Source organism: Opisthocomus hoazin, chromosome 10 (assembly GCF_030867145.1).
Source record: "Opisthocomus hoazin isolate bOpiHoa1 chromosome 10, bOpiHoa1.hap1, whole genome shotgun sequence".
NCBI lineage: Eukaryota > Metazoa > Chordata > Aves > Opisthocomiformes > Opisthocomidae > Opisthocomus > Opisthocomus hoazin.
In genome coordinates, this window is record NC_134423.1 from 15,766,966 (window position 1) to 15,794,648 (window position 27,683).

Here is a 27,683-nt window from a genome sequence, read left to right on the forward strand (position 1 = left end):
CGGGCGAGGCTGACCGGGAGCGGGCCGGAAGCGGCGGTTGCCCCGGTAACGGCGGAGCGATTTCCGACAGGGGCGGCGGCCGGCGCGTTGGCGTGAGGGGTCGCCGGGCGTCGAGGGAGCGGGTTTACATGGTGCCCAGCAAGTGCCGGCCCGGCAGGGCCGCTCGGGCCGCGCCCGGCCCGGTAGGTGCTGCCGTAGGGGGGTGGCGGTCGCCCCTTCTCCTCAGCCGCCGGGGTGCGGGGATAGGACCGGTGCTGTGGGTCCGCTACGCGGCCGCGCTGAGCCGCTCCCGGGCCGGGCCGCTGCGCAGAAGGGCGGGCCCGGGGCGGGGTGACCGGCCGTGCTGGGGCCGAGGGTGCGGGGCGGGGCCGGGCGCGGGCAGGTGCGGCGCGGTTGGCGGGCCCCCGAGGGCGGCAGCCCCGGCGGGCAGCGGCGGCGAGGAGAGCTCGCTCCGTTCTGCCCCTGGCTGGCGGGGGGGCTTCCCCTGGGGGTGGGTTTGCCTCCTGGTGTCTTGCGGGAAGTGGGTGTATGAGCCACTTGGTTAAAGATTTCTGTTAAGCGTTTTGATTATTTAGCAGGTAGGTGCTACGTTTTGCCATCTAAATCCGATTAAAAGACCAGCACGTTCTTCCTTTTAAAACAAAAAATCTTAATATTTAAATGTGGACACTTGTTTTCTTCATAATGAGGATAATATCCTCGAGAAAGTCACACTCGCACTCTTATTTTTAAAACTAAAAACAATGAGTTTTTTTCAAACTAAAAGCTGTTTAATGTTGCTTGGTGCTGCAATGTATTCTTCAGAATAGTTTTGCAAAATAGTTCCTTTCTTGGCAGATTTTGCTTTTGAAAATACTTTTATTGTTTTAAAAAAAGTTACATTCAACTTTTTGTGTTGATACTCATTTTTAATAGATGTAATATTCCATTTCTTTCTCTTCCAACTTGTAGGTTAATAATTGTGGTCTTCAGCTGGTTATCCAGACCTCGTCAATAACAGATAAAAGCAAACCAGTAATTATTACCTTTTCTTTAATAGTTATATTAATTAATGCAGTTGAATGGTACAACCAAACTTGTATGCTTTCAGATAGTAATTGCCTTTTTGGTTGTAATATCTTGACTTTTAATATAATACCTGATGTATCTGATAGTCTTTTTGTAATTTATTTCATCCTATTAAATGTACATAAAGTGAAAACACAGGGATGTATTATGGCCTGCCATAAACTTTATATATATATATGATATACCTCCATCTGTACCTCTCTTCCTCCTGTGATTGCACTACTGCATAAGCAGTAGGGTGGGGTTTTTTTCTTTGTTTCATCAACTGCAGATGAATGTGTTGGTAACTTCCATATTTTCATCTTTTGGTTTCCTACAGTGAAACTTTCAGTCCTAGTATCTTAATAGAATGGATAGTCTTTTTAATGGAGCAGTTATTTAATTTTTGTAAATCATTTGCAGAGTTTCCTGAGAACTGTAGTTGTTGTGATGGTTGTGTTTGTCTGTGTAAAAACGTTATCTGCATTTGAAAACTTATAACATTTATCTTAAATATTGTGTTACAGTTTGAATTCAGGATCAATAAAGAACAGTCATCTTTCCACAACAGACTTCTGCAGCATGATCTGGAAAAAAACTATTCAGGAAGGCAAGGTGATGTTCAGTAGGGTTGGTTTGTTTGTCTTTTGTGTGTCTTTTTATTAACCGAACAGTAAAGAAAGGCTGTGTTACGATTAGAATATGTAAGAGCGACAGCTTTTTGTAATTGGCTACAGCAATTCAATATGACTGCTGTGTCACGTCCTGAAACTGCCATCCTTCTCCTGCTTAGTGCCGATGGCTTTTTTGATCCCTTCTGGCCCCTCATTCTGCCCATGGACGAGCATCCTTTCTTCTACCTGCAAAGCCACAATCTGTCAAGTGCCCTACTATACCTTCCCTCAGAAGCCACACATTTCTCCACTGTAACATTTTATTGGATGTTTAACATTTTAGTGTATTTAGACAAAATTAGTTTCTAATTCAGAACCCTGATATGAAGAGATAGTTTTCCTATTGTGCTTCTGTGCTTTTGGCTTTGAAAAGCAAGATATCTTGTGGTGAAGCCTGAAAGAGCCTTGAAACACAACACTTCTTGCCACACTGCTGCTGCTCGTCTGTCATATGAAAACAGTGATTGGTTAGGGTAGGAGATCAGTGTAATTATTATGGCAATTCTTTTATTCATTCTGGTGAAAAATAAAGACCTGTAGCTCTTCAGATTGGGTTGGTTTTTAGGGATACTGTACAACTTATGGAGTAAATGTAAGTCTGCAGTTTGTTTTTGTTCCCCTCACAGGAGACCAGAGAGTATTAAGTCCTTTGGTGCGTAGTAAGCAGATATATCTGCCGGTGCCATCCAGTCTGACAGAGCTTTCTGGTTTGGAGTTGAAGCAGAATACAGGTTCTTTATCAGGATTTGGCGAGTCTTCTATTCACACACCTACAAAATCTAGATACCGACAAAGCAGCCACAGTATTAGTTCACATGCTTCAGGTAACAGTGAAAACTTCCCTTGTTAGTATCTTTTTTTTGGTTTTTTTTTTTTTTTTTTTTTTTTTTTTTTGGCTGGTTGTCTGTTGAGAAGTTATGACCTGTAAGATGTGTTCCTTCTGGGTGTCGGAACGTGTGGACTGAGTAGCAAGTGTTGTCTACTGTTCCCTTTAGGTATTAAGAGAGGTTAATAGATCATTGTCAGGAAACCACTAGAAATATTTTCCAAAATGTAACACAGGTGTTTAAAGATAGGCTTTTTGTATACCTTTCTTTAACTAAAGGGCAGTAATAGGGATCTTTCACATACCTTTAGGAGGATGACATTAGAAGAAAAAAGTCATTGCACTGCCATCATGTCATGTTTCAGACTGATATTTAAGTCTGATGTTACATTTGTTGGCTTAAAACATGAGATATAACTAATTTAAGACTTTTGCAATAATGAGTTGATTATTTTTTATATAAATATTTTTTTCCTTTTTTTTTATTCCACTTTGAAGGATACACAGAGAATGTTGGTTGTTACGCTGGTTTGTTAGAGTAGCTAGTGATAAAATGTTAGAATGTAGCACTGAAAGATTCTAAATTGAACAACAAATTGTTGTACTTGTATAGGTATCTCTTCTAGTGGCGTGTTTTAGACAACAATGAACTCACTCTATAGTAGTAAAACAATCTTTGTTTACTGAAGAATCAATGTTTTTCCTGTTAACATATTTGATTTTATTTGAAGGAATAAAAAAAGGGGGGGGGAGCAAATCTATAGAAGTTGAGCCCATATTCTTCTGGCAATATGTGTGTGCCGTGATTTTGTGGGTGGACTGTTTTCCAGCTTAAATGATTCTATGATCTATTTTTGACAAGTATTTTTCAGTGGATCATTTTCCAAATAAACCAAAGCTCACAGAACACATTTGTTGATTTATTTTCCAGGCATTTTTAGTCATCCTTCCTCTTCCTCCTAATATTAACAAAATGTTTAAAGATGGATAGCTTTGTAAATAAGTTTTAAAGGACCGCCTGTTTCTTTTTTGATAATGGAGTGAAATATGATATCAATGATTGCTAGGTACTGCTTGCATTTACAGTTAAAAGGCTTTGCATTTGTTTGTAGCTCAGTGGGACTGGTTCAATGTTTTTGTGCTTTATTTTCTGTTTCTTTCAGCATCTACTTGATCTGTGTCTTTAAATTCATCTGAAGTTAGACTTTTGTCGTCTTTAAGTTCAGATACTGAAATTGTGAATCAATTATACAACCTTACCTTAAAACCTCATTGTTTAATTTTAATCAAAATCAAATACAAAATATCTGCTTAAAATAAATTGTTAAAAGTCGCTCAGAAGTGAGATAAATGAGTGTACTTTGGAAAGAGGATGTAGAGAGATGTAGTTGTCAACAAAAAAATAGCAGGAAAGAAAACTGGTAACTCAAAGTACCAAATGGAGGCAAGATGCACTTTCATGTACTGTGTAACTCTTTAGTAAGAAATAAAATTCTGCTTTTATTATCTGTAGTTAATGTTATGATTTTATGAAGTAGCTCATACATTCTTTGTGTGATTTTCTGATAGATAACACAAATTTTGGGAGCAGTTCATCAATAACATTTCCTGTATTGCAACGTACTGCTGAAGAAAAAATACTGAACTCTGATAGGCTTACCCTGGAAAGGTGAGAAGGTTATGGAGTAGACACACCATAGTTTGTGACTCTTGGGTGTGACGGTCTGAAGTGATCAATATTCCGGTAATGTGGCCAATGGTATGAGTAGTGCATTTGGTTTTGTTGGGGTTTTTTTGTGTGTGTGTCCCATACACCATACAGCAGGCATGCAAGGCAGCTAGGGCTTTCCATTGTAAACTATGGAGCTAATTTAAGAGTCGAATGCAAGGTCATGCAAGTAATCTATGGAAAGAGGCTATGTCTCCCTTAGTTCTAATCTGATACGTTGACTGTGGAATGGTCTTTTTTTCTTAACCAGAACACACAAAAAAGTTTTATTTGAAAGACATTTAACTTTAAATTCTTTTCTTTTTTTGGCAAGGGTAAGGTTCATGTAGTCCAAAAAGTTTTTCACAATAACACTTACTTCTTGTATTTATATTTCAGTTGTAAAGTTCTGTAGACCAAAGAAAGATTGCATAGACATAGAACACTGAATTCTGTTCTAAACAGGCTGCTTATGTGATCTGATGAAAAAATTAACAAATTGGCAGGCTGTATCTGAACAAATTTTAATGTGGTCACAGTACAAAACTTCCATGGTAGCTTCCATGTAACAGGCAAATCTCTGATTAAGAGGACAGGCTTTCCAGATAATTTTTAAAGCACTTCTTTTATATTTTCATGCTTTTTTTTTTTTTTTTTTTTTTTTTTTTTTCCAGTGTGGAGTTACTGCCTTTACAGCATTTAGTCAGCAAACCTTATTACCTTAATCAAGATAATATACTTTCTTTGGTTCCATCAGAGTGAGTGGGTGGAAGGTGGGTTACCAATTTGGTACTTCATATGTGGTTTTTGTTTTGTTTCTTTTTCCTTCCAGGCAAAAACTGACAGTGTGCCCAATTATCGATGGAGAAGATCATCTTCGCCTTTTGAATTTCCAACATAACTTTATAACCCAGATCCAAAATATTTCTAATCTGCAGCATCTTGTTTTCTTAGATTTATATGATAATCAGATAGAGGAAATAAGCGGGCTTTCAACTCTTAGATCCCTAAGAGTCCTTTTGTTGGGAAAGAACAGGTAAAAATAATGAACTAAAAACAACTTATTTCTTTATGGCGTAACAACTGTGATCTATCATTGTTTCTGTTACTTACAGAGTTACTTACAGAGTTTTCAGATTGTGAATGTTGGCTGTGAGACCAAAGAGTTTATCCCTAACAGTAGCTAAGTGTTAGGGATCCCACTGAGGAAGCGCACATTTTTTGCTCGTTGTGTTCTTCAGAAACTTCTTAAGTAAATTTTAGCAACAGTTCTGAAGTATTGTACGTGTTTCTATCTAATATTATGTCCTGATCGGCTACTAAGGACGTGTTCTTAGATTTGTGTGACAGGTGGAATCTCTTCACATCATGTAAAGTATTTATTGATTTTTTTATAACCTATAAAAAGTATTTCTGCCTGATGTATTTAGCTGGGAAAAAAGTCAGACAGAGGAGTCGTGGATTTCATTGCTTATTTATAGATTCTGCTCTGTTGGGATATACAACTTGCTAGTTGTATTACTTTCTAAAAATACAGTTCAAATCCTGTAGCCTTTAGTTCTAATAATTTAGTAGAATTATCTGCGGAATTGCTCACTCATCTAAGGGTTGTGCTCTGATTTTGTTCAGTTTCCTTATTTATATTCAGCAAAGGAAGAACTAGTAAACCAACTTTGGTTATGTGCAGATTACAAAGAATGTATCTTCTAATTAAGCCTATATTCAAAACTGACAACTTTCAGTAGTGCAGTATGTTACTAGAGCTTATAGCTTTTATATTAAAAATCTCACCTGTAGAAATTAATTTTGTTTATGGCAAAATACTGGAGCATGGCAACAATAATTTTAAGGTGCTCTAAGGAATTATTTTCCAAATTGTAACTACATGGAGTGCTATATAGTTTGTTTACATAGAACTATGGTTTGGAGGTAGTTAGGACAAGACATACTCATAAATGATTACAAGTCAGACACAGTTGCTAGCAACTTGTTTTCAGCTTGGATCTATGTGTGATCTTTGATTATTCTCAAAGCAAATGCATAATACACGTGGTGTTTAATATCATCAGACAGTAGATGATGCTGTTGAGTATATAATAACCTAGGTTTGGAATCAGAGAAAATAGGACAGTACAGAAAAGTTTTAAGACAGTCATGTTGTACAGGGGGAGAAGAAATACTGCCGAATCTAGATATCTGTATTGTCTAGAAGGGGCCAGTGGCTTTTTTTTTTTTTTTTTTTTTTTTTTTATTCTGTGTTCTTCTAACAAACTCTCAAAAGCTGCGTCACTATAGTCTTTCTTTAAACTGGTTTGGAATTAGCTGTTTCCAGTAATAATGTATTTTTATTATTTAGGTATCTGGATATGTGGGTGGTTGACTTTGTTTTCTAGTTGTGCAAGTTGTCCTTCCCGCTTCGTCTTTCTAGAAGAGCCATATATATACTGCTGCTATTGCATTATTGACAGTCAGAAAGGAAGGTGATAGTCTAAGGCAAACTCATTCATTTATTAGGTTTTTTTTATATGGTTCAGAACTTTGTTGTTATTCTCTTACTTTTGGTAGGCAGGAAGAAACGGCTAATTTTTGTATTGGCTGGAAAATTAAAGATACTTTTTATCTAATATGAAAAATAATTTATGTTATAATTGGAATCTTCCAGGATAAAGAAGATCTCAAATCTAGAGAACCTAAAAAATCTTGATGTTTTAGATCTTCATGGAAATCAGGTATAGTACAAGAACTTCATTATTTATTTTTCTTATGTAGACATCATGCATTTCCTGTGTCTTTTGCCAAACTTGCTTTTTGAAAGACAACTCTTGAGGTCACAGAAATCAGTAAATTAATAAAATGTGGTATGATGGTATTTTGAGTCTTGGTATCAAGTCTCTTGTACTTTCAGCATTATACTTTTGGAAGGTTACAGTGATTAAAATGGTGAGTCAACGGAGTATAATAGTGCTCACACCTACAGAACAGTAATCTAGCGTAGGCAGTTGTGGTGTAGTTAAAGTAACAGTCTTAGAAGTCACAGAATAATTTAAGGTCCCATTGATTGTTGTGTTGTGTTTACTATTCGTGATCTTACAAAACAAGATCACTTGCATATCTGTAGAAGACAAATTTGTACAGGAAAAAGCAGAATGGGTCCAAGCTCTTGATCAATTCATACTTCTGTATGGACTTAAGTCACTTAATGTCTATTCAGTTTCCCCAATTTTAGACTAAGCAGTCATTTCTGTTTCAAGTGGAGCATAAAGTTTTAGCTGTGGTACATATAAGAGGAAGATTCTTGTTTAATGGGTATGTCAAGAAGAAGATTCTTGTTTAATGGGTGTGTCAGAAGCAGCATGGAGAATTAAGGGCAAGGTGGATATAGTATTCTTCTGTAAAATAAATTTAAAACACATGTGATACATATTATTCCCTAATTGATCCGTTCAAAACAACATATAACCATTGTTATTGTGACTGTAAGGTTATTGTGGCCGTAAGACCGATGTGTGAATTTTCTGGATTCCTGTTTTGGCATCTTGCTGACTTCTCTGTGTGTTCTCTATTATATAGTGGGGAATGGGAATGCTGCTTTTTTTAAAAAAAAAAAAAAAAAAAAAAAAAAAGCTAGCACTATAATGAGTTATTGTGTTATGTGATGCGATAAGTTTGTGGGTTCTTTGAATAGTATGAGTTCAATAGTATGCATATTGTATAGTGGCAGAGGCAGTATAGGAATAGATAATGTCATTGTCCTTGGAGCCTTAGAGTGACTATGTTTGGAGATGGCTAATTGTGTAGTTATAATCTTCTTATTGCTGTTCTACATTTGGGGGTGTCGTTTTGTTTCTGATAAAAATACTTGCAGACTAGACACGCAGCTGTGCCAGTCAGCACACTTTTATAGCACAAATGGAATGATCACTGGTGGAAATGAAACATAGGTCATGCACAACTCTTACAAATGATTGTGAAGTAGATCTGTTATTTATTTTCCTTTTCTGAAAATTTTTTTCCTTAAAGTGTCAGTACAACTTCGTTTACATTAATTAGAACTTTATTAGGAGTTTTGGGCATAGTGCCCAACTGGCTGCTGCTAGATTAACTTCATAATAGACATGCTTTGGTCCAGAGAATTTGAGCAATTGTCCTGTATCAGCAGTTAAATAGTATATCTCTGAAGCATAATAAGTGCTGTTGTTTTTAAAAAAGTTTTAACCATAAATGAACATGTGAAGTGCACAAATGTTAGGAAATAGAATGAATTGTTTTCTGCATTTTTTTTGCAGGTTTAGTGTATTCTTCATGGAAAGACCAAATAAAGACTATGAACTTCTCTTCCATTGATAAATTATCTTTCTGTTCCTTTCCAGTGTAAAGATACTCATGTTTTCATATTAACATTCTTTTTCTCTTGGCTTTGAGGAATTAAAAATTTAAAACTCCAATCTGCCATACATATTACAAGTTATTTTTGAAGGCATAAGGGAAGAAATGCAGAGTTTGAGGCATATCAACTTAGTGTACTACTCTCTTGAAGTCTGGGGATATTTGTTTTGTTGCTGTTGTCTTTTATTTAGTAATGAATAGGGGATCTCTGTCTTTTAACTTTAGATTTGTGGGATTTTTGTTTATGGTAGCCTTCTAGTCTATCTGAAATGGTATTTCTTCCGCATCGTAAGCTTCTCAAGAACAGATTTCAGCCACATAATTGGTTTGGAGAACTTCAAAATATGTGTTCCAATATTCCAGAACATAGCAATTTAAACAACAGATCGGTAGAATTACAAATGGAGTGTTGGTATATGGTTCAAAATAGTGGATTGTGGTCATTGCTCTGTTGATAAAACATCCTGTCTCTAATACATACATGATTTTTTTTCATTAATTCAGTACAGATCAATTAGAATCAAGGATGAAGAAACAGAGTATCCTGCTTGCCAGTTATAATGAAAAATAGAAAAAAAAAATAGGATTTTCTTTATCTTAATAAGCTCTTGATACATCTGTTTCCTTAGATTGCTTGTGGTGTTATCCTGCACCCAGTTCTCACAGGAAAGTAAACAAAAAAACCCAAACAAACAAAAAAAAAAAAAACCCCAAAAAACACAAAACAAAAAAACTGCAATAAATCTAGTCAGTTTTACAATTTGGAACCAGTGATGGGCAGCAATTTTCCTTTATCAGGATGATTCTTATTTAAAGTAAAAGATGTAACGGCACTTTTGTGATGTGCATCACTTATGTCTTCTTTTCTTATAACTATAGAAAAAAGTAATTCACTTTTGGTGTACAAAAGTGTCATTGACTGCCAGTGTAGTATGAATATTTGTATGTGCTGTGGGAATATAAGATTTCCTCTGGACATAATTTTCTGTTTCTCACTTCCAGTAACAGACTGTATAGGTTACTTCATGTTACCATCTTTTCAGTCATGCTCTGTTTCTTATGCTTAGAGATTTTTTTATGGTACTTTTGTTTTCATTTTACATTCAAAGTCGTGTCTTACAGATAAATTTAGTACTGTGTACATGGGAAACAGTTATTCTTGATCCAGCACAAAACTTTAAGGCTATTTGCTAGAAAAGACAGCTGTCTTTGTGATATCATCTATAGTTTTTTTGCCAGGAATATTTTCAGGATTTTCTTAATGTGATATTCTTGGGCCACAAGGCAAAACTCGTACTGTTAAAGACACTACTCAGACTTGCACACTTGGTTTTGAATTTTTTTTTGTTTGTATTAATTTAAAAATGTTGTTGTGTTTTTTGAAGAAAATGTTTGTAACTTTATCACAGAACCTGTCATTGTAGTTAAATTAGTACAACGGGTTTCTCTCCAGGAAGAGATAGTAGATTCTTTCAAGAAAGCTATTGATAAGCTAAAAGTTGGATGTAAGTTTTGCCTGAATGCTGTCCGCTCTATGAGTGAATTTTTGTGTAGACTGGAATTGGCCTCAAACAGGGATGACAGATAAATGAGTGTTTGTCAGATGCCATGAAACAAGATTGCCTCACGTCAATCCCTGTGAAAGCAATGGGACAAATAGTCCTGGAAACCATTTCCAAACATATTACATCAAGAAGGCAGCCAGGAGTAGTCACTGTGAATTTGTTTGGGAAATAGCATTTTACAAGAAAATTACGAGTGCAGTAGATGAATAGAGTGCAATGGATGTTTTTTATCGTGAATTTAGAAAGGTATTTGACACTGTCTCGCATTACATCTTTGTAGACAAATTTAATTTGGACTAGATAGATGGACAGTCAGGTGAAATGAAAACTGGCTGGACTGCCAGGCTCAAAGGATTGTGATCAGTGACACGAAGTCTAGCTAGAGGCCAGTCACTCTCCTTGTACCCTAGAGGTTGATACTAGGTTGATACTTTTTAACACCTTCATTCATGCCCTGCATTATTAACAATGCAGGAAATTGCTCACCAGCTGAAAAGCAGCTTGGGCTTTGGCGGGCAGCAAGCTGGCTGTGTGCCAGCAGTGTGCCCATATGGCAAAGGTGGCCAACAGCATCCTGGGCTGCACTAGGAAGAGAGCTGCCAGCACATTGTGGGGGGTGAGCCTTCGGGCTCCCCAGTGCAAAACAGACATGAACTTAAGGGAGTGAGTCCAGTGAAGAGGCACAAAGGTGATGAAGGGACTGGAGCATTTCTCATATGAGGAGAGGCTGAGAGCTGAGATTTGCTTTGCCTGGGTGAAGATACAAAACAGTTTTTCTGTAGTCTTTGTTTTCATGGTTTGGCTTCTCTGAGGTCATTAAATAAAACCCATAAAATTCAGCGTAGCAGGTTGTAGCAAAATCCATTAAATCATCCTGCTGCCTGTTGGCGAGTCATTTTACCTGACTGACTCTTCAGTGAATGTGATATTCAACAGTTTTTTCTGAGGACATTGAAAGTGCCCACATATCTGGCAAGAAGAATGTATTATTCTTTTAAGTACTATTTTTTCCCCTTTATGGTTTGTATATGTTATAGGACATATTAACAATAAATTTCTAAAATATTTTATGTGTAATATCCATTACATAGTATCTAACCAAATAGTTGTCATTCTTATTTCAGTAGTTTAATTCACTGCAGGAATGTTCTAAGATGCTTGCAGTAATTTTAATCTTTTTGGTGTTCAGAGCTGGATATGCAATATCTCTTACGATACCTGTGATCCCAGAGGATCATTGAACAATTAAATCTTGTGTACAAGTTCTATTAAACATATTTTAAATGCGTTATACTGACAAAAATTATAATCTTTTTCGTTATACACAGTAGTTCTACGTAAGGTAAGAAATCTCAGCAGTCACTCTCAATGGATGCGGAATATAAATACTCAAATAGGATATGGCCAGAGTATCAGTGTTATTAATCTTATTTTTCAAAAATAGTGCTAGAGCCTAACTAGAAATTACTTATTTTTGTTAATGTTCATGGACTAGTAGCAGTTAAGAGGAAAGCTAGATTCCTCTTTTAGTCTTAGTTCCTCCTTTCCTCTCTCTTAGTGTGTAAATCAGTCCCATAGATGGAATGCAGATTGTGAAACTTCTAAGACTGGAATGTTTCCAAGAGGTTGGAGGTGAGGAGAAACAGAAGGAGGAAAAATTCGTTTTTGTTCACTTTTGGGGAAAATATTTTGATTTATTTGGGTGCTAGGTTTTTTGGATAATATGAGTTGGTCTGAACTTTGAGACTTCTTGCGCCCAAGTGAGAAATGAGTTGGGAACTGAATGTGCTTTAAAACCTAATATTCCACCATGCTGAATGTGGATAAATAATCTTTTATGATTTCTTTTTTTTCCAAATCAAGCTTTCAAATGCATGACTGCTTAAAGAAAATCCCTTCATATAATAAATATCAAAAAGAAGGCTAAAAAGCCCCCAAAACAATGTAATGCCTAGTGGAATACTGCACTAGATGCCAACGCTTTACAAAAAGGACAAAATGTGAATTCCCTTGTGGTATTGCTACTCTTTGCCTGTTTTCCTATGTGATATAGTAAGACTCTTGATTTTAATGTTGCCCAGTAAAAAGCTGTAAGAAAATACAGCATCTTAATAACACTTAATTAAATGTTTATGTAGAGACTCTGTTTCTATGGTTATTAACACGTTAATATGGACATATAATACTACATCATTCAGAGACCCTGCATATGATTGTGTACATGGTATGTTTCATGCACTACAACTACATTTAATTTTGAACTAAACAGTTACTTTCTAAATACTGTGCTTCCAGGCACTCTGAATAGTTTACAGAGAGAACACTGATTGTTGGCTTGATCTTTGCTGTCCAGGTAAATAGCATACATAGTATGTTCCATATAGATCTCTTTAAAACCTTTTTATATTAAGTAGGGTTAAAATGGACTTTACTCTGTCTTCTTGCAAACTTGTGCATTAAAGTTGGGTCAAGTTGAACTTGAATTTCATTTTAACTTTATTTAGAATAAAATTTATTCAATAATGCATTACATTTTAAAAAGTCTTTAGAGTTACGTTTGTGTTCTAATTCTGAATCATTTGCCTTGCCAAAAGTTCAAGGATACAAGTAAAGGGGGAAAAAAATGCAACTTGATTTTTCAGGCATGGATTTCTTTTCAATAATCTCAGAAATGTGTATTAAAAGATGCAACTTTTGTGCAGTTTAATTATTGAAGAGTGATTATGTGGTGCATAACAATCTTTTCAGATAAATCTGTTTCATAGCTAAGTACTCAAACATAAAAGCAAACAAGAAAATAGGGTAGTGTTTTTGTTCAGTGTTCACAAGTGAGGTCTTTGACTTGCACATTTGAAAAAGCAGCTAAAAATCGTTAATAATAAGCCTTCTTTACAATACATAAAAATAGTCAAATACAATTTCTCTTTAGTGAAACAAATATTATTTACGTCCTCTAAAAATAGGTGATAATGGTTTGTTATCTGATCCACACCTAGTAGTATGTACTAAAAGTTAATGTATCTTCATGCATGCACAATTGAAACGGAGAAGATCCAGTAGAGTTAATCTTAAAACTTAGCAAAGTGATGAAGAGTATCTCTCTACGTTGCTGATGAATTCATTATGTTTGCGATAGCAATAAAATGTCAGGATTAATATTCTACATTGTGGCATGCTGTAATTCTAGCTAAGCAGACATCTGCAGAGATCTGTGCTCTTCATGCTAGCCATCTGCTCTTGCTTTTGCTTTTACAAGTCTTTCTCTCTAAATATATTGTTGTAAATGGTGGTATTTTCCGTTCCTTTTGCTATAATATTTTTGTATCCTGATTATTTTCTGTATATGATACACATAAATGGAAGACTTATAGCAGCTTAATTAGTAGTTGAATCAAAAGTTGCTTTAAGATGTCTTTTAATCTTGGTGTTGCTATCTACTTTTGTATGCCTTTAGTGGAAAAAAATTGCCGAAATACTTTTTATAGCAGCATATTCAAGTCATATGACATAGACTTACAGATATATACATGCATATATATGTATGCGTACGTACATGTGAATATATATGAAAATTACCAAGATATTATGCATTCTCAAACTGTTGAATAACAGGTACCTTACCTCTTCTCCCATTCCAGGAGCTGCTAGACACTTTCTGGAAATTGGCACGGCCAGATTTGTACTGGTCTAAAGCATCAGTTCATTGTCACTGGGAAAGTGTGTGACACCAGTCGCTATCTTGCTTGTCTGCATCTAATTGCTGTTGGCAGCTTTGAGGAGGAATAGCGTGCCTGAGTACGGGGTGTTGAAGGGAGCTTACAGTGGTCCAGCATATGATCATTCTAATTGCAGGGGAATTCATTATACTTGTTAGTAGCTTTGTGCACTGTATCCTTGGATGCGCTGCCACATGTTGTGGATGGCTGAAGTCTTTTCAGCAGGAAAACCTGCTGCCTTCTTTCTGCCATATAGCCTGGACTTCAGTAACAACACAACAGGGACACGCCCCTGTGCAGTGGCAATACTTCATCTTCTCCATGATACGTTGCTGCATACAAGTCCTGTGTAAATATCTGGATAGATGCTGGAGTGTCCTCCCAGACTCCTGTGAGAAATAAATATCTGGCTAGAGACTCTTGATTGGATCACTCTGAGAAATACAAACAGCAGAAAATGAACCCAGATTGTGTCAACAGAGGCATAATTATTGCCTTGTAAAACAGAGTTACATTTCTAGAAGTAAAAAATAAAATTAAGGAGCAGTAGCTATTATTATTCTTTTGATGATTCCCCCCCACCCCACATATCACCTGAATCTTTAAAATAGGGTATGAAGTATAAAAACAAACCTCGGGCAGCTGCCTGTTTATGGTAGTCGCTTTGTTTGATCCCTCCGTTTTCTAATCACAGGAAGCCATGACTTGCTGAAGAAGAGCTGGGGACTGTCAAGCAAACATGCTGTGTATCCAATCTAAGGATACTGCTGCTTTCCTTTCTAACTTTTGAGTGCGTCTTACTGATTACAGCAGTTACCTACTTGTAAAACTTCCTTACAAGTTCCAATTTCAGAATAATTGCTTTCTTCTCTGGAGTTCTGTGGCTGCTCCTTGTCCCTGACTCACAGCAGGTTCCCGTCCTCATGACCTGCTGGAAAGTCTGCGGAGCTCCTGTAGATAGAGCTGTGAATGCTGCTACTGGCTTTTTAAGAGGCATGAAGGGAAGTTGGTGCAGAGTTTTGTGATGGTAGGGAGACACGATGCCACCTGTTCTTGTAGCATACGTACCAGGAGATTCAGATGTGTGAGCGCAGACAAATTAAGGATCGACCATGCGCAAAACTTGCCCATTTTGGTGTATTGTATCATCGGTGTTATCGTACTTTTATGGTGTCTTTGAGGTTGATGTTACAGAACAGCACAGCTGAAATAACCTAATTTCTGGTGGTAAGGAAGGAAGTGTTGACAGATTTTGCTGCAGTATGACTAGAAGGATATTAGTGAAGTACTTCATTTCTAGCAGACTGTAGATAGTTTTCAGTAATTTATGACATCATTATCATGGTTTAGAAAAATACACAAGAAGCACACTATTGTGTTAAGTTGATAGTTCATGTATACTTTTTTAAAAAATGTGCTACATAATCTAGTGTATATCTATATAAAACACAGTATGCATGTTTATAATGATACCTCTTTCACAGATTACTAAAATAGAAAACATCAGTCACTTGAGTGAGCTGAGAGTGTTAAACCTTGCCAGAAATCTACTAACCATTGTAGAAAACCTTAACGGACTGGATTCACTCACAGAGCTCAACCTTCGTCATAATCAAGTCTCTGCTATAGTAAGGAACAAAACTCTTGTCTTTTTCTCTTTTTCTTTTTTCTTTGTTTTTAACAAAATGCACTATTACTATAACTTGTTTAAACCATATTAGCATTTTGGATTTGTGAAATCTTGTCTTTTCCTGTAGTGTGTTGCTTATCTTGTTCTGCCACAATACTTGCAATGTAAAGGAATCACCACAAGTGATCACATTTAAACAAAATAACAACAAAATAAATTGCTGTTTGTTTTACAAGTCTTGATAGCTCGGGATGGTTCTCTGGGGGTGGGGGAGATTCTGAAGCAGCTTTGTGGTTCTAACATACAAATTCAGAGACTTTTCTTCCATAAAAGTTTGTTTCCTAGAAACAAACTTTCTCTTAATTTCTGTAGCTCAGCTAAGCAGTCAGACCATCTTAAATTTCATCTCCTTATGAATATTTGAGGCAAATGCAAAGAAAATAAGAATTGATCTTAAAAGCAGAATTTCCTAATGGAAGGTTTAACCTAGCATTGTAAGTCTTTATGTTCTAAAAAAATAAAGCTTTTTACTCTGCAATTTGAGTTGTAGTTTAGGTATGGCACACTTTAAAATGAGATGGTAAGTCTACTGAAATAACTTTTTCTGGCCCTCATGATTCTTTTAGATCTTGGTCTCCTGTTGCTGCTGAGCCTTTCCTTTATCAAATTTCTGCTACTTGCCATATATGAATTGTTTTTACACCTCAAAAATAAGAAATTTCTTCTCGTTGCTGATTCGGTCACTATACCTTCCCCCTACGTCAGTTATGTTACTTGGAATTCTGTTCCTTCCTTATAGCTGCTGCCTTTCACTCCTCTCAGGTGCAGTTCATGCTTTCTCCTTGCTTCCTGTTGTCACAAATGGAGAGTCAGCATGAAATTTAAAATAGTGAGTTACGGGCTTGGACTCTGTGCTATATCTTAATTTAATGTTTTAGTTTTTCCTGGCCAGAAACAGTGTTTCAGAAGATGATGTTCTGTTCAGGGAAGCACTTTACTTTGTCTAATTGGTTTGTTGGTTTTTCTTTTTTTGAGGCCTTTGTTAAATTCTAATGGAATGGTGTGTTGTGTGTGTAGTCTTTTGTTGTGTTTTTAATTAGGTGATGATTTTAGCAAGTATGACACTAATTCTCCTTCCTCTAGAGAAGGACTCTTAAATTATATGAAGTCAAGTTTTAGACACATCATTCTGTCTGAAATGTAAAGTAAATGTGTCTTTTTCCTAAAATAAGATCTTTTCCTTATTTTAATGATAGGTGTTGTCTCTTTCTCTGTGTGCAACAATGTATGTGTATTTCTTCAATCTGTTTTAATTTTTTTGAGGAAAAACACCCTGAAGAAATGAAAGCTGCACTACTTTTGTATTGAAATTCGGAATCTGCTGCAATATGATATTACTGAAAATCCAGAAATGTAGAAACAAATATATCGTTTTATGGAAAGAATATCCAAGATCCTGTCACATTATTGCTGGAGTATTTGAGTAGTTGAGGGAGGGGGTTTAGATTTCTTTAAGACGAGGTTTAGATTTTCTTAGGGTTGACTGTGGGGAGTGTGTGTGTGTGTGTGTATAATTTTATTCCTTATATAGTTATGATCTGTCACTTAACTGCAAAATTTTCCCTCTAAGTTAATTAAAAAGCTTTGGTTTATGTGTTTTAGTTTTTGGACTGTGTTTTAGTTACCCAGTTACTATAACAGTGCTATCATTATGAATCAAGCTTTTTAAACTTGATTATTTCTTTAAATGAAAGAATCTAACCTCAATTATAAAAAAGTCTGCCACCCCAAAATCATCAAATAAGATCAATATAATTTAAATAACTTGCAGTAAATTTTTGTGAACCTTCCTTATTTTTCACCTTCCCCCCAACACATACCATCTGTAAGTGTATTATTCTTGTTCAGGAAAGATCATATTCTTACTTGTCAAAGAAAATGACATTCCATACTGAACTCCATACCCGTTGCAGTTAACTATATTGAATAATTCAAGTTATCCAACTAGATTATAGTTTCTGCAAGCAATTAAATATATAATCGTCTCTTGCAATCCAGTGGCCTTAGATTAGCGATTTTGGGACCATTTTTTGTCGTCTTCGAGGTATTCACTAGAGACTGGAAATCCTTGAATCACAAGTAGTTATTTTTGTAAGAATAAATTGTCGTTCGTCCAGAGCTGTAGGATTTAAAAAGGCAGTCCTGAGGCCTAGTTTATAGCAGAATTGTATCTTACAGGTTTGGAAGTGTATTCAAGAAGTCTGACTATTCTGAAGAAAAGTAAACAGAGAGAATAAATTATTGCAAAGGGCCTCATATGGCATTAAAAGCACCGATCTATACATACTGTGAATTATGGAATGTCTACTTACTTTCCATTCAGTTGTGAATTAGGGTCCACTGTTGGGAAGATAAGCTGTATTTTTATTTGGAAGATGGACCTGCTTGATTGCTTTGAGGTATTAAAAGCTTAGAATTTTGAATTTTGTCGTCTGCAGCTTGATCTTAGATTTGAATGAGCCTGGCCAAGGCGTTCACCATCTTTTCCCAGTAGAAGTACTGCCCTCTGTCGACTGCCCTGTATGACTTTGTATCAAAGTAGCTGGAGGCTGCTTTGTTTTGTTTTTTTAATCCTGTTTTTTCAAACACTTAATGTTTGCTGTCATGCCTGTGAGACTGCAACATAGTTTACAGGACAGCAACATATTGTGCTAGTTATTGTCTTCAAGGGAAATTACTTTGTATTTTCCAATGTAAAATTCTTTGAATAATTAAAATCCTTGCTCTGTAAGAATTACTGTGTACAACCCTACAGTGCCTGTCTTCACCTGTATCACACATGCCCACCCCTTTAAGCTTCAACACTAAGTAGCCTTAGGGACAGAGGGGATGTCCAGACGTAATTCTGTTGAGTTCAGTCTTTCTGTGGTCTGACCTGGAGGATTGAGAACAGCTCTCAACCGGGAGGTCTGCAACTGCAGACCTGAGCTAATAAGCCGTGTTTGTTGTATACGGAGCTGTAACTCGCAGCCATGCTTGTTAGCTCACATTCAGTGTTTCATTAATAGCAGCTACATGGTTTGTTCAGAGCTGCCTTGTGTTCACCTGTTTGGGTAGAATGAACTATTTCTGTTTCTAGAACCCTACGTAGACATGTCAAAAATCAGATGGAAGGAGGAAGGGCTGTAGATTTGATTTGTGGCTAAAATTAAGGTCATGAGCCCTGTGACACTTCCCCATGCTGTAAGTAACAGGTTTGTGTCCAGTGGTTACAAGTTGGAGTATGCTCCTTAGTAGAATAAGAACATGCAGGCTTATAACTGAGGGTTTAGGTGTGCAGTCTGAATGGTATATGCATCGCTGCAGACTGTGCTGTCTGGCCATTATGGGTTTATATTTAATAAATGAAGTTTTATCTTAGTTGGTATGTTTCATCTTGCTAATATTTGAGCTATTTGCTCTTTAGAGGTTTTCTGCAAAGGTCTTTAGTGGCATATATTAAATTCACAATTACTCATTCTTGAAACTAATTCTTTATAAATTTAAATTGTAAAGGTGACACAGTCCTTCAGATCATGCTGTAGCAGAAGAGTTACTGCTGTTTGGTAGTGCTAATTGCACTGCTGTATTGCACTTCAAAAACCTTATTTCAGCATGGACACAAAATAAACTTTTTTTTTTTTTTTTTGACGGCTTGTTTATCCTGAGGCTTGAATGCTGAGACAGCACCTTGGCTTATTTCCTAAAAGCCTGTTCAGAAATCAGCAGCAGCCTTATCCTCTTTTCTTTAACATCATTTGCTTTGCAAGTGATGCAGCTTGTTCTGCAGGGTAGATATCTGCACTGAAACACTCCCTTGCAGTCTGCACTAGGGAGAAATGGAGCTGCACATTCAACAGAAATCAATGTTGCAGAAAGGTTATAGAATATAGAAATGAAAGTATTTCATCAAGCGAAATAGATAGGTACAAAAGCTACTTTCAGCTGCTGAATTTATGCCTCTGTCTTTCCTTCTAGAAAGATGTGGATACTTTGCCCTGTCTCCAACGTCTCTTCCTCAGCTTCAACAATATATCTAGGTAAGGGAAATAGCAGTTTGCTTCCTATCAGTAATTTGAAGTATCCTACTGGAGCTGTATTTCATTAAAATTTAAATTTGAACACTATGAATGCAGATACTCTTTTTTTTTTTTTTTTCCCCCTCCTGACATACCAGGTAGCATAATCAAGCCATTGTGTATTTTCTACTTTAAACATAAAGATTTTTGAAACGCTTTGCATTTAAATGTACTTGTACTATGAATATTCTACCAAGAAACTTGTATTTTTAGTTTAAAAATTGTCATATTGTTTACAATGATGATCAAAATTAAAAATAGTTTTGTAAATATGTTGTTTTACTGTTAAACTGTATATCTGTTAAAGCAACATTACACAAGGTACATATAGTTAACATACAATCACTGTATTTATGGAGTTACACAAACTGCTGAGTCAGATTGTGCTTACAGTGATTAGATTATTTCACACTTGTATTGTACTTGTCCATATATTAATAAAGTCTGAAAGGTATATTCACGGCTGTTTCCCTTTCAAACCAGATGGCAGAAGCAGAATAGCTCAACTTTCAGAGGGCTTCTATAGCTTCAAGTAACTAAATGAATTTTTGTTATAGATAGAAATGTTTGTCTTCTATGCTTTTTTCGTGTTCGTGCTTTTTTGGAGTTTGCATTTATACTAGTGCCAATTTTTTTTTTTTTGTGGGTGGAGGGGGAAGGTCTGCATTATGTTCAATTTGATATGTTCTTTTTTTATCCCTTAATCACTATCAGCCTTCTTTGCTTAGAGTCAAATAATTTAATGTGGGGTAGAGGAAAGATGCTTCATGTTCTAATTACTGGAAATCCCATGCTCTTCTTGTGGTATCTGCTTGCTCTCTGAAATGTTATACTTAGTATGAGCTTTTATTGTAATAGCTGCTTGGACATTTTAAGTTGACCTGCATTATGTTTTCTGCAGACAGCTCCAACATACTTATCTGTTCCTTACATTTTTAAAGTACCAAAGCAGTAGATCTCCTTAAATACTCAGGCATATTAATAATTTAAAAAAAAATCAGACATGAACTACAGGAATCTTTAATATGTTCTTCACTTAATCTGCTAGTCTTTTTATTTTATGTTCTAATTTGGCATAATAGAGAAAGGAGGCTAGCATTTTGCTTCTCTTGAATAGTTTCCAGAATTGAAATATGCCTTTTGTTTCTGTTTTTCTAAAAATGTGTTGGCTTGGCAAAGAACACTGAGGGGACTGCAGTGGCTGGCTCCCTTGCCATCAGGGAGCGTCACTGCAGTCAGTGGGATTTCTGTATCTTTTTATATACTTGGTATATTTTCTGTAGCTTTCTGACTCCTTTCTTGCATTGTTTTATGCAAATTCATGTTGTTTTTACAGTGCTCAAAGAAGGAAAATAATTTCAGTTTTTCTGTGAGGCTTTTAAAGTAGATTTCTTGAACTTACGTAATCAGTAGCTTGCTTCTTGGTACTTTATGAGAATTTTTGTCACTTATACATTGGGACTTCAGTTGAACTATTGGTGGATCTAGTCTTAGTTTCCATGTAAGCTAGAAATACTTATTTAGAACATTCATGCAAATATACAATTTGGTTTTAATTTGTAGTTAGAATAGATGTGAAAGTAAAATCTTAATGTCAAATGAAAGACATTGCTCTTCTATAAATTTTGTATACATATGTGCGTAGATAGGTGGATGGATCAGTTTAACTTTATTTACTGGTCATTATTTTAAAACAAATAAATGAATAATTTCTTTTGATCACCTTTAGCCTGTGTTTTTGAAATAATAAGCTTCAATCACATATAGCAGTTTTGAAGGCTAAAAACCCCATTAATTCCTGATTTTGAGTTATCTAGTAGATATGCCTTCTAACAGGAAAAGTATTAAATATAAAAGTATACTCTTGACCATCTGTGATCTGATACTTGGCTTGATACTGTTTGAGCTGACTGAAGAAGTTATACGCAACCATAATACTAGTGAATTGCTGTGCTACATCTAAATATTCCTACAACCCATTTAAATGATTTTGTGTGGTTTTGAGTGACTTACCTGGGTTTACTGTGTGCCGTATGGTAATTTTAAAACTTACTTTTCCTAGAAACAGCTGTGTCTATACAACTGACAATGAAGTTGATACACAGATATTCTAATTCATTTATCTGTAGGTGCATAGAGAAAACCTGCAACCAGAAACCTGGATATGTTTATGTTACAGGTTCATTAAAACAGTTTATTAGTGATCATTAAAAAAAGTAACGTTTCTGAGGCAGTGCTCCCCTGGAAGGTTTTGCTGCTTCCTATTTTTATATGTCAGCAAACATCCTTAAATCTTAAATTGATAGATACTGACATACATGAATTAAAATTTCATTAAAAGATTCGAGAATGCTTTTTATAAATTCTCACTGTTTAGGACATGAGAATCTATCATGTGTTTAATCACTGAGGTTCTTTTTCCCTCCTGCTTCAGAGGAGGCCTCGGAATGCTGAGCTTTTGGGCAGAGCTTTTGGTAAAAAAGGGTGTATTGGCAAGATAATATAAGCTAAAACCAAACACTGTAGAAGTTTATGCTGATCTGAAGCAGAAGTAGTCCTACTTCTGGCTTCAGCCCTAAAAAATTTAGCAGTTACAAATTGACAGCATTCGTATCAGATGGCTGAAGGTAATATGTATCTCTAGAACCAGTTATATAGAAGGGAGAGAAATCCCATTTTGAATTTGTCCTGTGGTACTGGGAAGAGATTATAGAAACTTTTCTTCAGGAAGGATATGCCACTGAGATTTAGAAAGAGGGTTATTGCTCATATTTCAGAAAGTGAAACCAGGGAAGACAATTTTTTAATCTTGGAAACAAAATACATATTTTCACTGTTACACTGCTGTCCAGGTCAGCACTATCTTGGCTTTCTCATTAAGGCGTGTTGTCTAGCCATGTGGAAAATGTTGGATACAAACTCAAAGGACATGCAATTGTTTTTCTTCATTTGGTTTCTGAATTGGAAACCTGGGAGAACAAATGTTCTTAACCTAGTGAAGACAAGAAAGTATTTTTTTCCTTAGCAGAATTAAAATTTGTTAGTACATTGTTAAATACTTGAACAAAAGCAGTACAAGGGGAACAAAAGGTTGACTGTGGTAACCTCTCTTTTCATCAGTAGTTTAGTGGTCAGAAACCTGGGGAAACCCAAGTTTTCTTCTTTGACTGATGGTTTTTTAAACATAAGTTCCCTCTTGGATGTTCTATCAGACTGTAGTGAGTATGTTGCCTTCCTTCTCTTCTCCAGAGCTTTTCCACTTTGTGGAACATGCTTTAAAAAAGTCATTGATGAAAATATAGAGAGAAGGAGCAACTGTCTTCCTACGCAAGTAGGCTGCAACAGAGGACAAGTGTTCCTGTGTCCTGTTCTTGCCTGCTAAATGTGTAAATGTGAATGCATATCGCTGGTGGAGGTTGATCTTACACCACTCCAGAATATCCTGCTGCTTAGTAACTGCCATGTTCTTGTATGAGGCAGGAGAATTGCGTTTACATCCCCTCTGGCAGAGGGGATAATGGGATGCAGGACTCTGAGAATGCACACAAGATGTAAAACTGATCTATTCTGAAAAGATTTCCAGAAAATACTTTTTGATAATTTAGTCCAAATTCACAACGTGTTTCTGTGTTGCTGAAACTACCATTTTAGCGAAGATAAATTTATCCAGGAAAAAAGGAGGACAGAATAGGAGAGGTGGTTTCTGTAGCTTAGTGGGACTGCTGCAGGAGAAGGTCTTTTGGAAAGAGAAGCAGACATTCCACTGGAAGATTGACCGAGGCAGTCTGAAACAGCATCATCCACAGCTGCTTTGTATTTCATGAGCAGGTTAAAGACTCCTCTGTGGTGAACAGAGGCTAGAGAGAGCATCGAGACGTGGCCTCTGATTCCTATAGGGTGGTCACCACTTGGCTCTGTTACAGCAATCTGTGTGCTGGGAAGCAGACAAGCTTGATTGTAAAGTATGCGGTCTGTTTGGTAACTGTATTACGTTAAAGCTTTGCTTGGCTTATGATTGGGATGCCAGTGTGACAAGTACAGTATATTAAGTTCTCTGTGTTGAATTTCTAAAGCTCTATTTTTTATATGTGTATACGAAGATGTGAAAATATGGCTATTTTGCACTACTGTTTTGATCTAAAATTGGGCTTCTCATAGGGCAGCTAAAAGTGGGATAAAGCAAGCACATTTGTTTTAGCTCCAGAATGAATGTTCTGGTATGCTGAAGCACTGAGAATTTCAAAGTACGGCAGGATGTATAAGTGGAAGGTCTTGAAAACACTAGAAACTTCCAATTTTTTCTGTCATTTCCTGAAGAGGTTGGTTTTATTTAAAAAATCTGTAAATTGTGTAATGAGACAAGTACTGTTTGGTTAAGTGTTTAGTAGGAGGTGCTTGGACTAAGTATATTGAATGCTTTTAATAAATATATTTACATTATTTGAAACAAATTCTGAAGACCAAAAATTTTTCGTATTAAGCAAAATCAGTTCTAGCCCAATGGAGATTGTTATCTTTTCTTATTCTAACATGTTTACGAGTTTGCTTTACTAACTTCTGTGTCATTTGGGAAGATCATCTTTTGATCTTCAGGACATATTGAGTATGTATTTTTAGTAATGTATCAGCCTGATCTTCCAAAAATACGGTTGTGCAAGCTGTTTTATGGAAAGGAAACCAAATAACAGGAAGAAGCAGGAAATGGTAGTCAAACTTGTCATCTTAACCATGTATACAAAACACCCAGTTCTTCAGATATGCTAAGCACCTTCACTCCCTTCGTTGGAATCTGTACATAGTTCATTTTCCATCAGTTCTTACGCTGTTTTAATACACTAAGGAGAAAGGTAGTAGTATCTTCCACTTCACCCTGGCATTTTTCTGCTGCATCCATTGGGTGTATCATGTAGAAGTTACTTGCATGCTGTACTAATTGTGTTGGTTTTTTGAGATTTGTGTTGGGTGATTTCTTTAGTCCTGCTAGTGTGTGTTTGTATCCAGGTCTTTCTTCTGCTGGTTAAGACTGATTGCTATTTGGTGATATTATTTTTATATTTTATCAGTATTTCTTTTTGTTGCAGAAATTGTGTTGTCTGATACCTAGGATCTTTCAGGGATCTCACTTTAAAATCTGACATTCTGGTAGTACTGAAGCCCTTTGCAGCTGAATGTTAGTCCTCAGCAGATTATTGTGTGCTTTTTTGAAAGTTGAGTAATACTGATGATAAAGGCAGTTATGCCACTTTATTCAATGACAGTCTTTAATATGAACATCTGTACTGCATACAATTTCTGTTCCCTAAGTTCAAAGCATACTACAGGTTTGGTATCCTTCCAAGTATTAGTGGAGGAAGACTTTTCCTGCCTCCAGGAGTGGGAAGAGCTATAATCAGTTGATGCAATCAGTAATATTGTCAGAATACTAAAAAAATGGCAATAATTGCATATTTTCCACTCAGAAATGGTCTCTTATTTCAGAATGTCAGTAAGTATTTTTGTATCTAGTAAAGTGATCCTCTGTTTACGATTTTATGTAATCATCATTGATTCTTTGTAACTTGCAGATTTTTAACTTCCTTCTCAAAAGTACCAAGTCAAACTATTTCATGCTTTCCACTTGAACTTCATAACACAGGCTCGACTTTGGAAGGCCAAAGTGCCTAAGGATGGGTGCACAGATGTACATTTATACACTGTAATCAATTTCTTAAAAGTCATTGGGGAGTTGTATTTGCTTCTGTAACTGTTCAGCTTTTTTGGAATCAAGTAGTTCTCTGTTGTTTCAAAATACTATTTATCTGAGTCAGCTGCCTTCTTTTCCCATTCCATCTTCAATGAAAGGAACATGATACAGGCTGTACGTTTCTAAACATATTTTACACAGGCCAGTTATTTTTGTCAGGAAACCAAATCAGACGTTGTCTAAAAAGACAACTTGTTAGTGTTTGTAGACTGCACTTGGAACCATAGACAGATCTGTTTTGAAGATAACATGATGCTCTTGTAACTGTTTTTCTTCTGATATTTAATGATGTCGCAAACACCCAGGATCATTCTGTGGTATTTGTGGTTGGCTTTCTTCTTGTATTTTCCATGGTTTTGATGCTGGCTTTGATGGCAAATATGTCTTGGATTATTTTTTGGAGTATGGGTTGATATGTATCCTATTTTAGAGTGGTTTTTTTAGGTGAAACTATACTCCCATAGTTAACAAGTTCTTATTCAGCATCCCTTTTTACCTGTATGTGAAGAGATTAAAAATTTTAGTAGCAGCAGCTGTTGGTATTTCAAAATACTTTTAATTTGATTTATCATACAGATTATTGATGGGTGGGTTTTTTTTCAGTACAGGTAAATATTAATGTTATATCCTTAAGAAATAAAATCTTCCATCTCAAATTTGTTCCTACTCTATGACATTAAAACTTTAAACTTTTTTGGTTACAGTTTTGAGGATATTCTGTGCCTTGCTGATTCCCCATCTTTGTCAGATATCACGCTTGATGGCAATCCAATAGCTCAGGAGACATGGTACAAACACACTGTTCTCCATCATATGATGCAGCTCCGACAGCTAGATATGAAGAGAATCACAGTAAGAAATTTCTGTTTTCATCAAACTTCCTAGATCCTTAAATTCAGAAGTCAAATGTAGGGTTTTCTGTGTATGTATGTATATTAAATACCACCATTTCTTAATTTAGTACGGAACTGAACGGTGTATAGACATTACAATATTTACAACTTTAACCTTTTTTCTTTTGTTCATTATTATGTAGGGGTGTGCTTCTTTTTACTTCATTTTAACCTGTTTATTTTTAAATGCTTAAACTCTTGATCAGTAAATACTGTGTGATCAATTGCCATGTGAGAGAATCTGCAGAGCTTTTGGTTAGAACTTTCTCAACACAGTCTTTATTGGTTTGCTGTATAGCTGAAAAGGAGCAGCGTATTTCTTCCAAAGGAATAGTCTGTTTACTCTAAAATTACTGTTGTTGGTATCTTTTTTTCATTGAAAAATCTTGTTGGTTTCTGTAGTCTGCCTCCCTAAGGAGACCTGGCAATCACACAGTTTCTGTGTGTCTGTATTCCTTCCTTCCTTCCCTAGCCTACTCTCCCCATTAATTCCTTTTGCTACTGCTCAAGTTCAGGTAACCTTGGTAAAGAACAGAGGACTTGCAGACACCTAAGTCTCCTACAGACTTTTTGAAAATAGACTGTAAGGTCGAGGATGAAGAGCAATCACTGGGGACCTTACCGTTAAGTCAACTGTTTTATCTGTTAAATCAGTAATAGCCATGCTAATTCTTCTGTGTCTACTCAAGTGATGCAGAAGCATGACCTTCTTAAAAATAAATGCGTCCAACAGCAAGATAACATAATATGCTTTACAAGCAACAGTGTTGCAGTGTTATCTTTTTTTGACCAGATGCTGATACATACACCTTATTTTAAATGCTCATTTGCTTTGTACAAAGGCTGAACTGCATTATAAATTGCACCTGTTGTTTTACCGTCTATCCCGTTGTCCTCCAGCCAATCCACCATGAGTATAAAATAGGGCTAATTGTGATGTAAAATATAAGTTGTATGTGGAAAACAGTGATTTTAAAAATAAAGTGCTTTGGGACACGAGAGTTATACTCCCAGCATCGAAAATACTAAATACTTGTTTGTTGGCAGGTATTCTATGGGTTGGTTTTTTTTTTTCTTTTGTGAATTTATCCTGACTTAATTGCATACTTGCTAATTGCTTTGCTTTTAAAAAGATAGTTTCCTCAGTATCAGTTTAGAAACTTGAGTCACATAAAGAAAATGTCTCTCACCTCTGGCCTGTCTTGAGAGGAGACGGATCCTGGTAGAAATCTCAGTAACAGGAAAGACTAGAAAGAGCTCAAACTCCCTTTTTAGATTCTGTGGATCTCTATGGGGAAAAAGCTATTGGAAATGCACAGCTGTAGGAAAAACTTAGTCCGGGTTCACACCTTGTTAAACATCAGAGAATCAACCACA

The 27,683-nt window shown here is 36.1% G+C and overlaps 1 protein-coding gene across 4 annotated transcripts in view; it reads left to right on the plus strand.

Annotated features, from left to right (window-relative positions):
• The window catches only part of LRRC49 (leucine rich repeat containing 49), a 54,657-nt gene continuing 26,974 nt past the window's right edge, over positions 1-27,683 (plus strand). Inside the window, exons 1-10 of one of the 4 annotated variants that reach the window (XM_075431985.1) lie at positions 1-182; positions 952-1,014; positions 1,575-1,662; positions 2,348-2,545; positions 4,117-4,216; positions 5,088-5,291; positions 6,918-6,984; positions 15,407-15,550; positions 19,570-19,631; positions 26,118-26,265. In XM_075431985.1, the coding sequence (XP_075288100.1) occupies positions 129-182; positions 952-1,014; positions 1,575-1,662; positions 2,348-2,545; positions 4,117-4,216; positions 5,088-5,291; positions 6,918-6,984; positions 15,407-15,550; positions 19,570-19,631; positions 26,118-26,265 (1,128 nt within the window). In that variant the 5' untranslated portion in view covers positions 1-128. Of the gene's footprint in view, positions 183-951; positions 1,015-1,574; positions 1,663-2,347; positions 2,546-4,116; positions 4,217-5,087; positions 5,292-6,917; positions 6,985-15,406; positions 15,551-19,397; positions 19,471-19,569; positions 19,632-20,184; positions 20,203-26,117; positions 26,266-27,683 lie in introns of those variants that run through there. The other 3 variants (XM_075431988.1, XM_075431986.1, XM_075431987.1) reach the window with 3 other exon arrangements.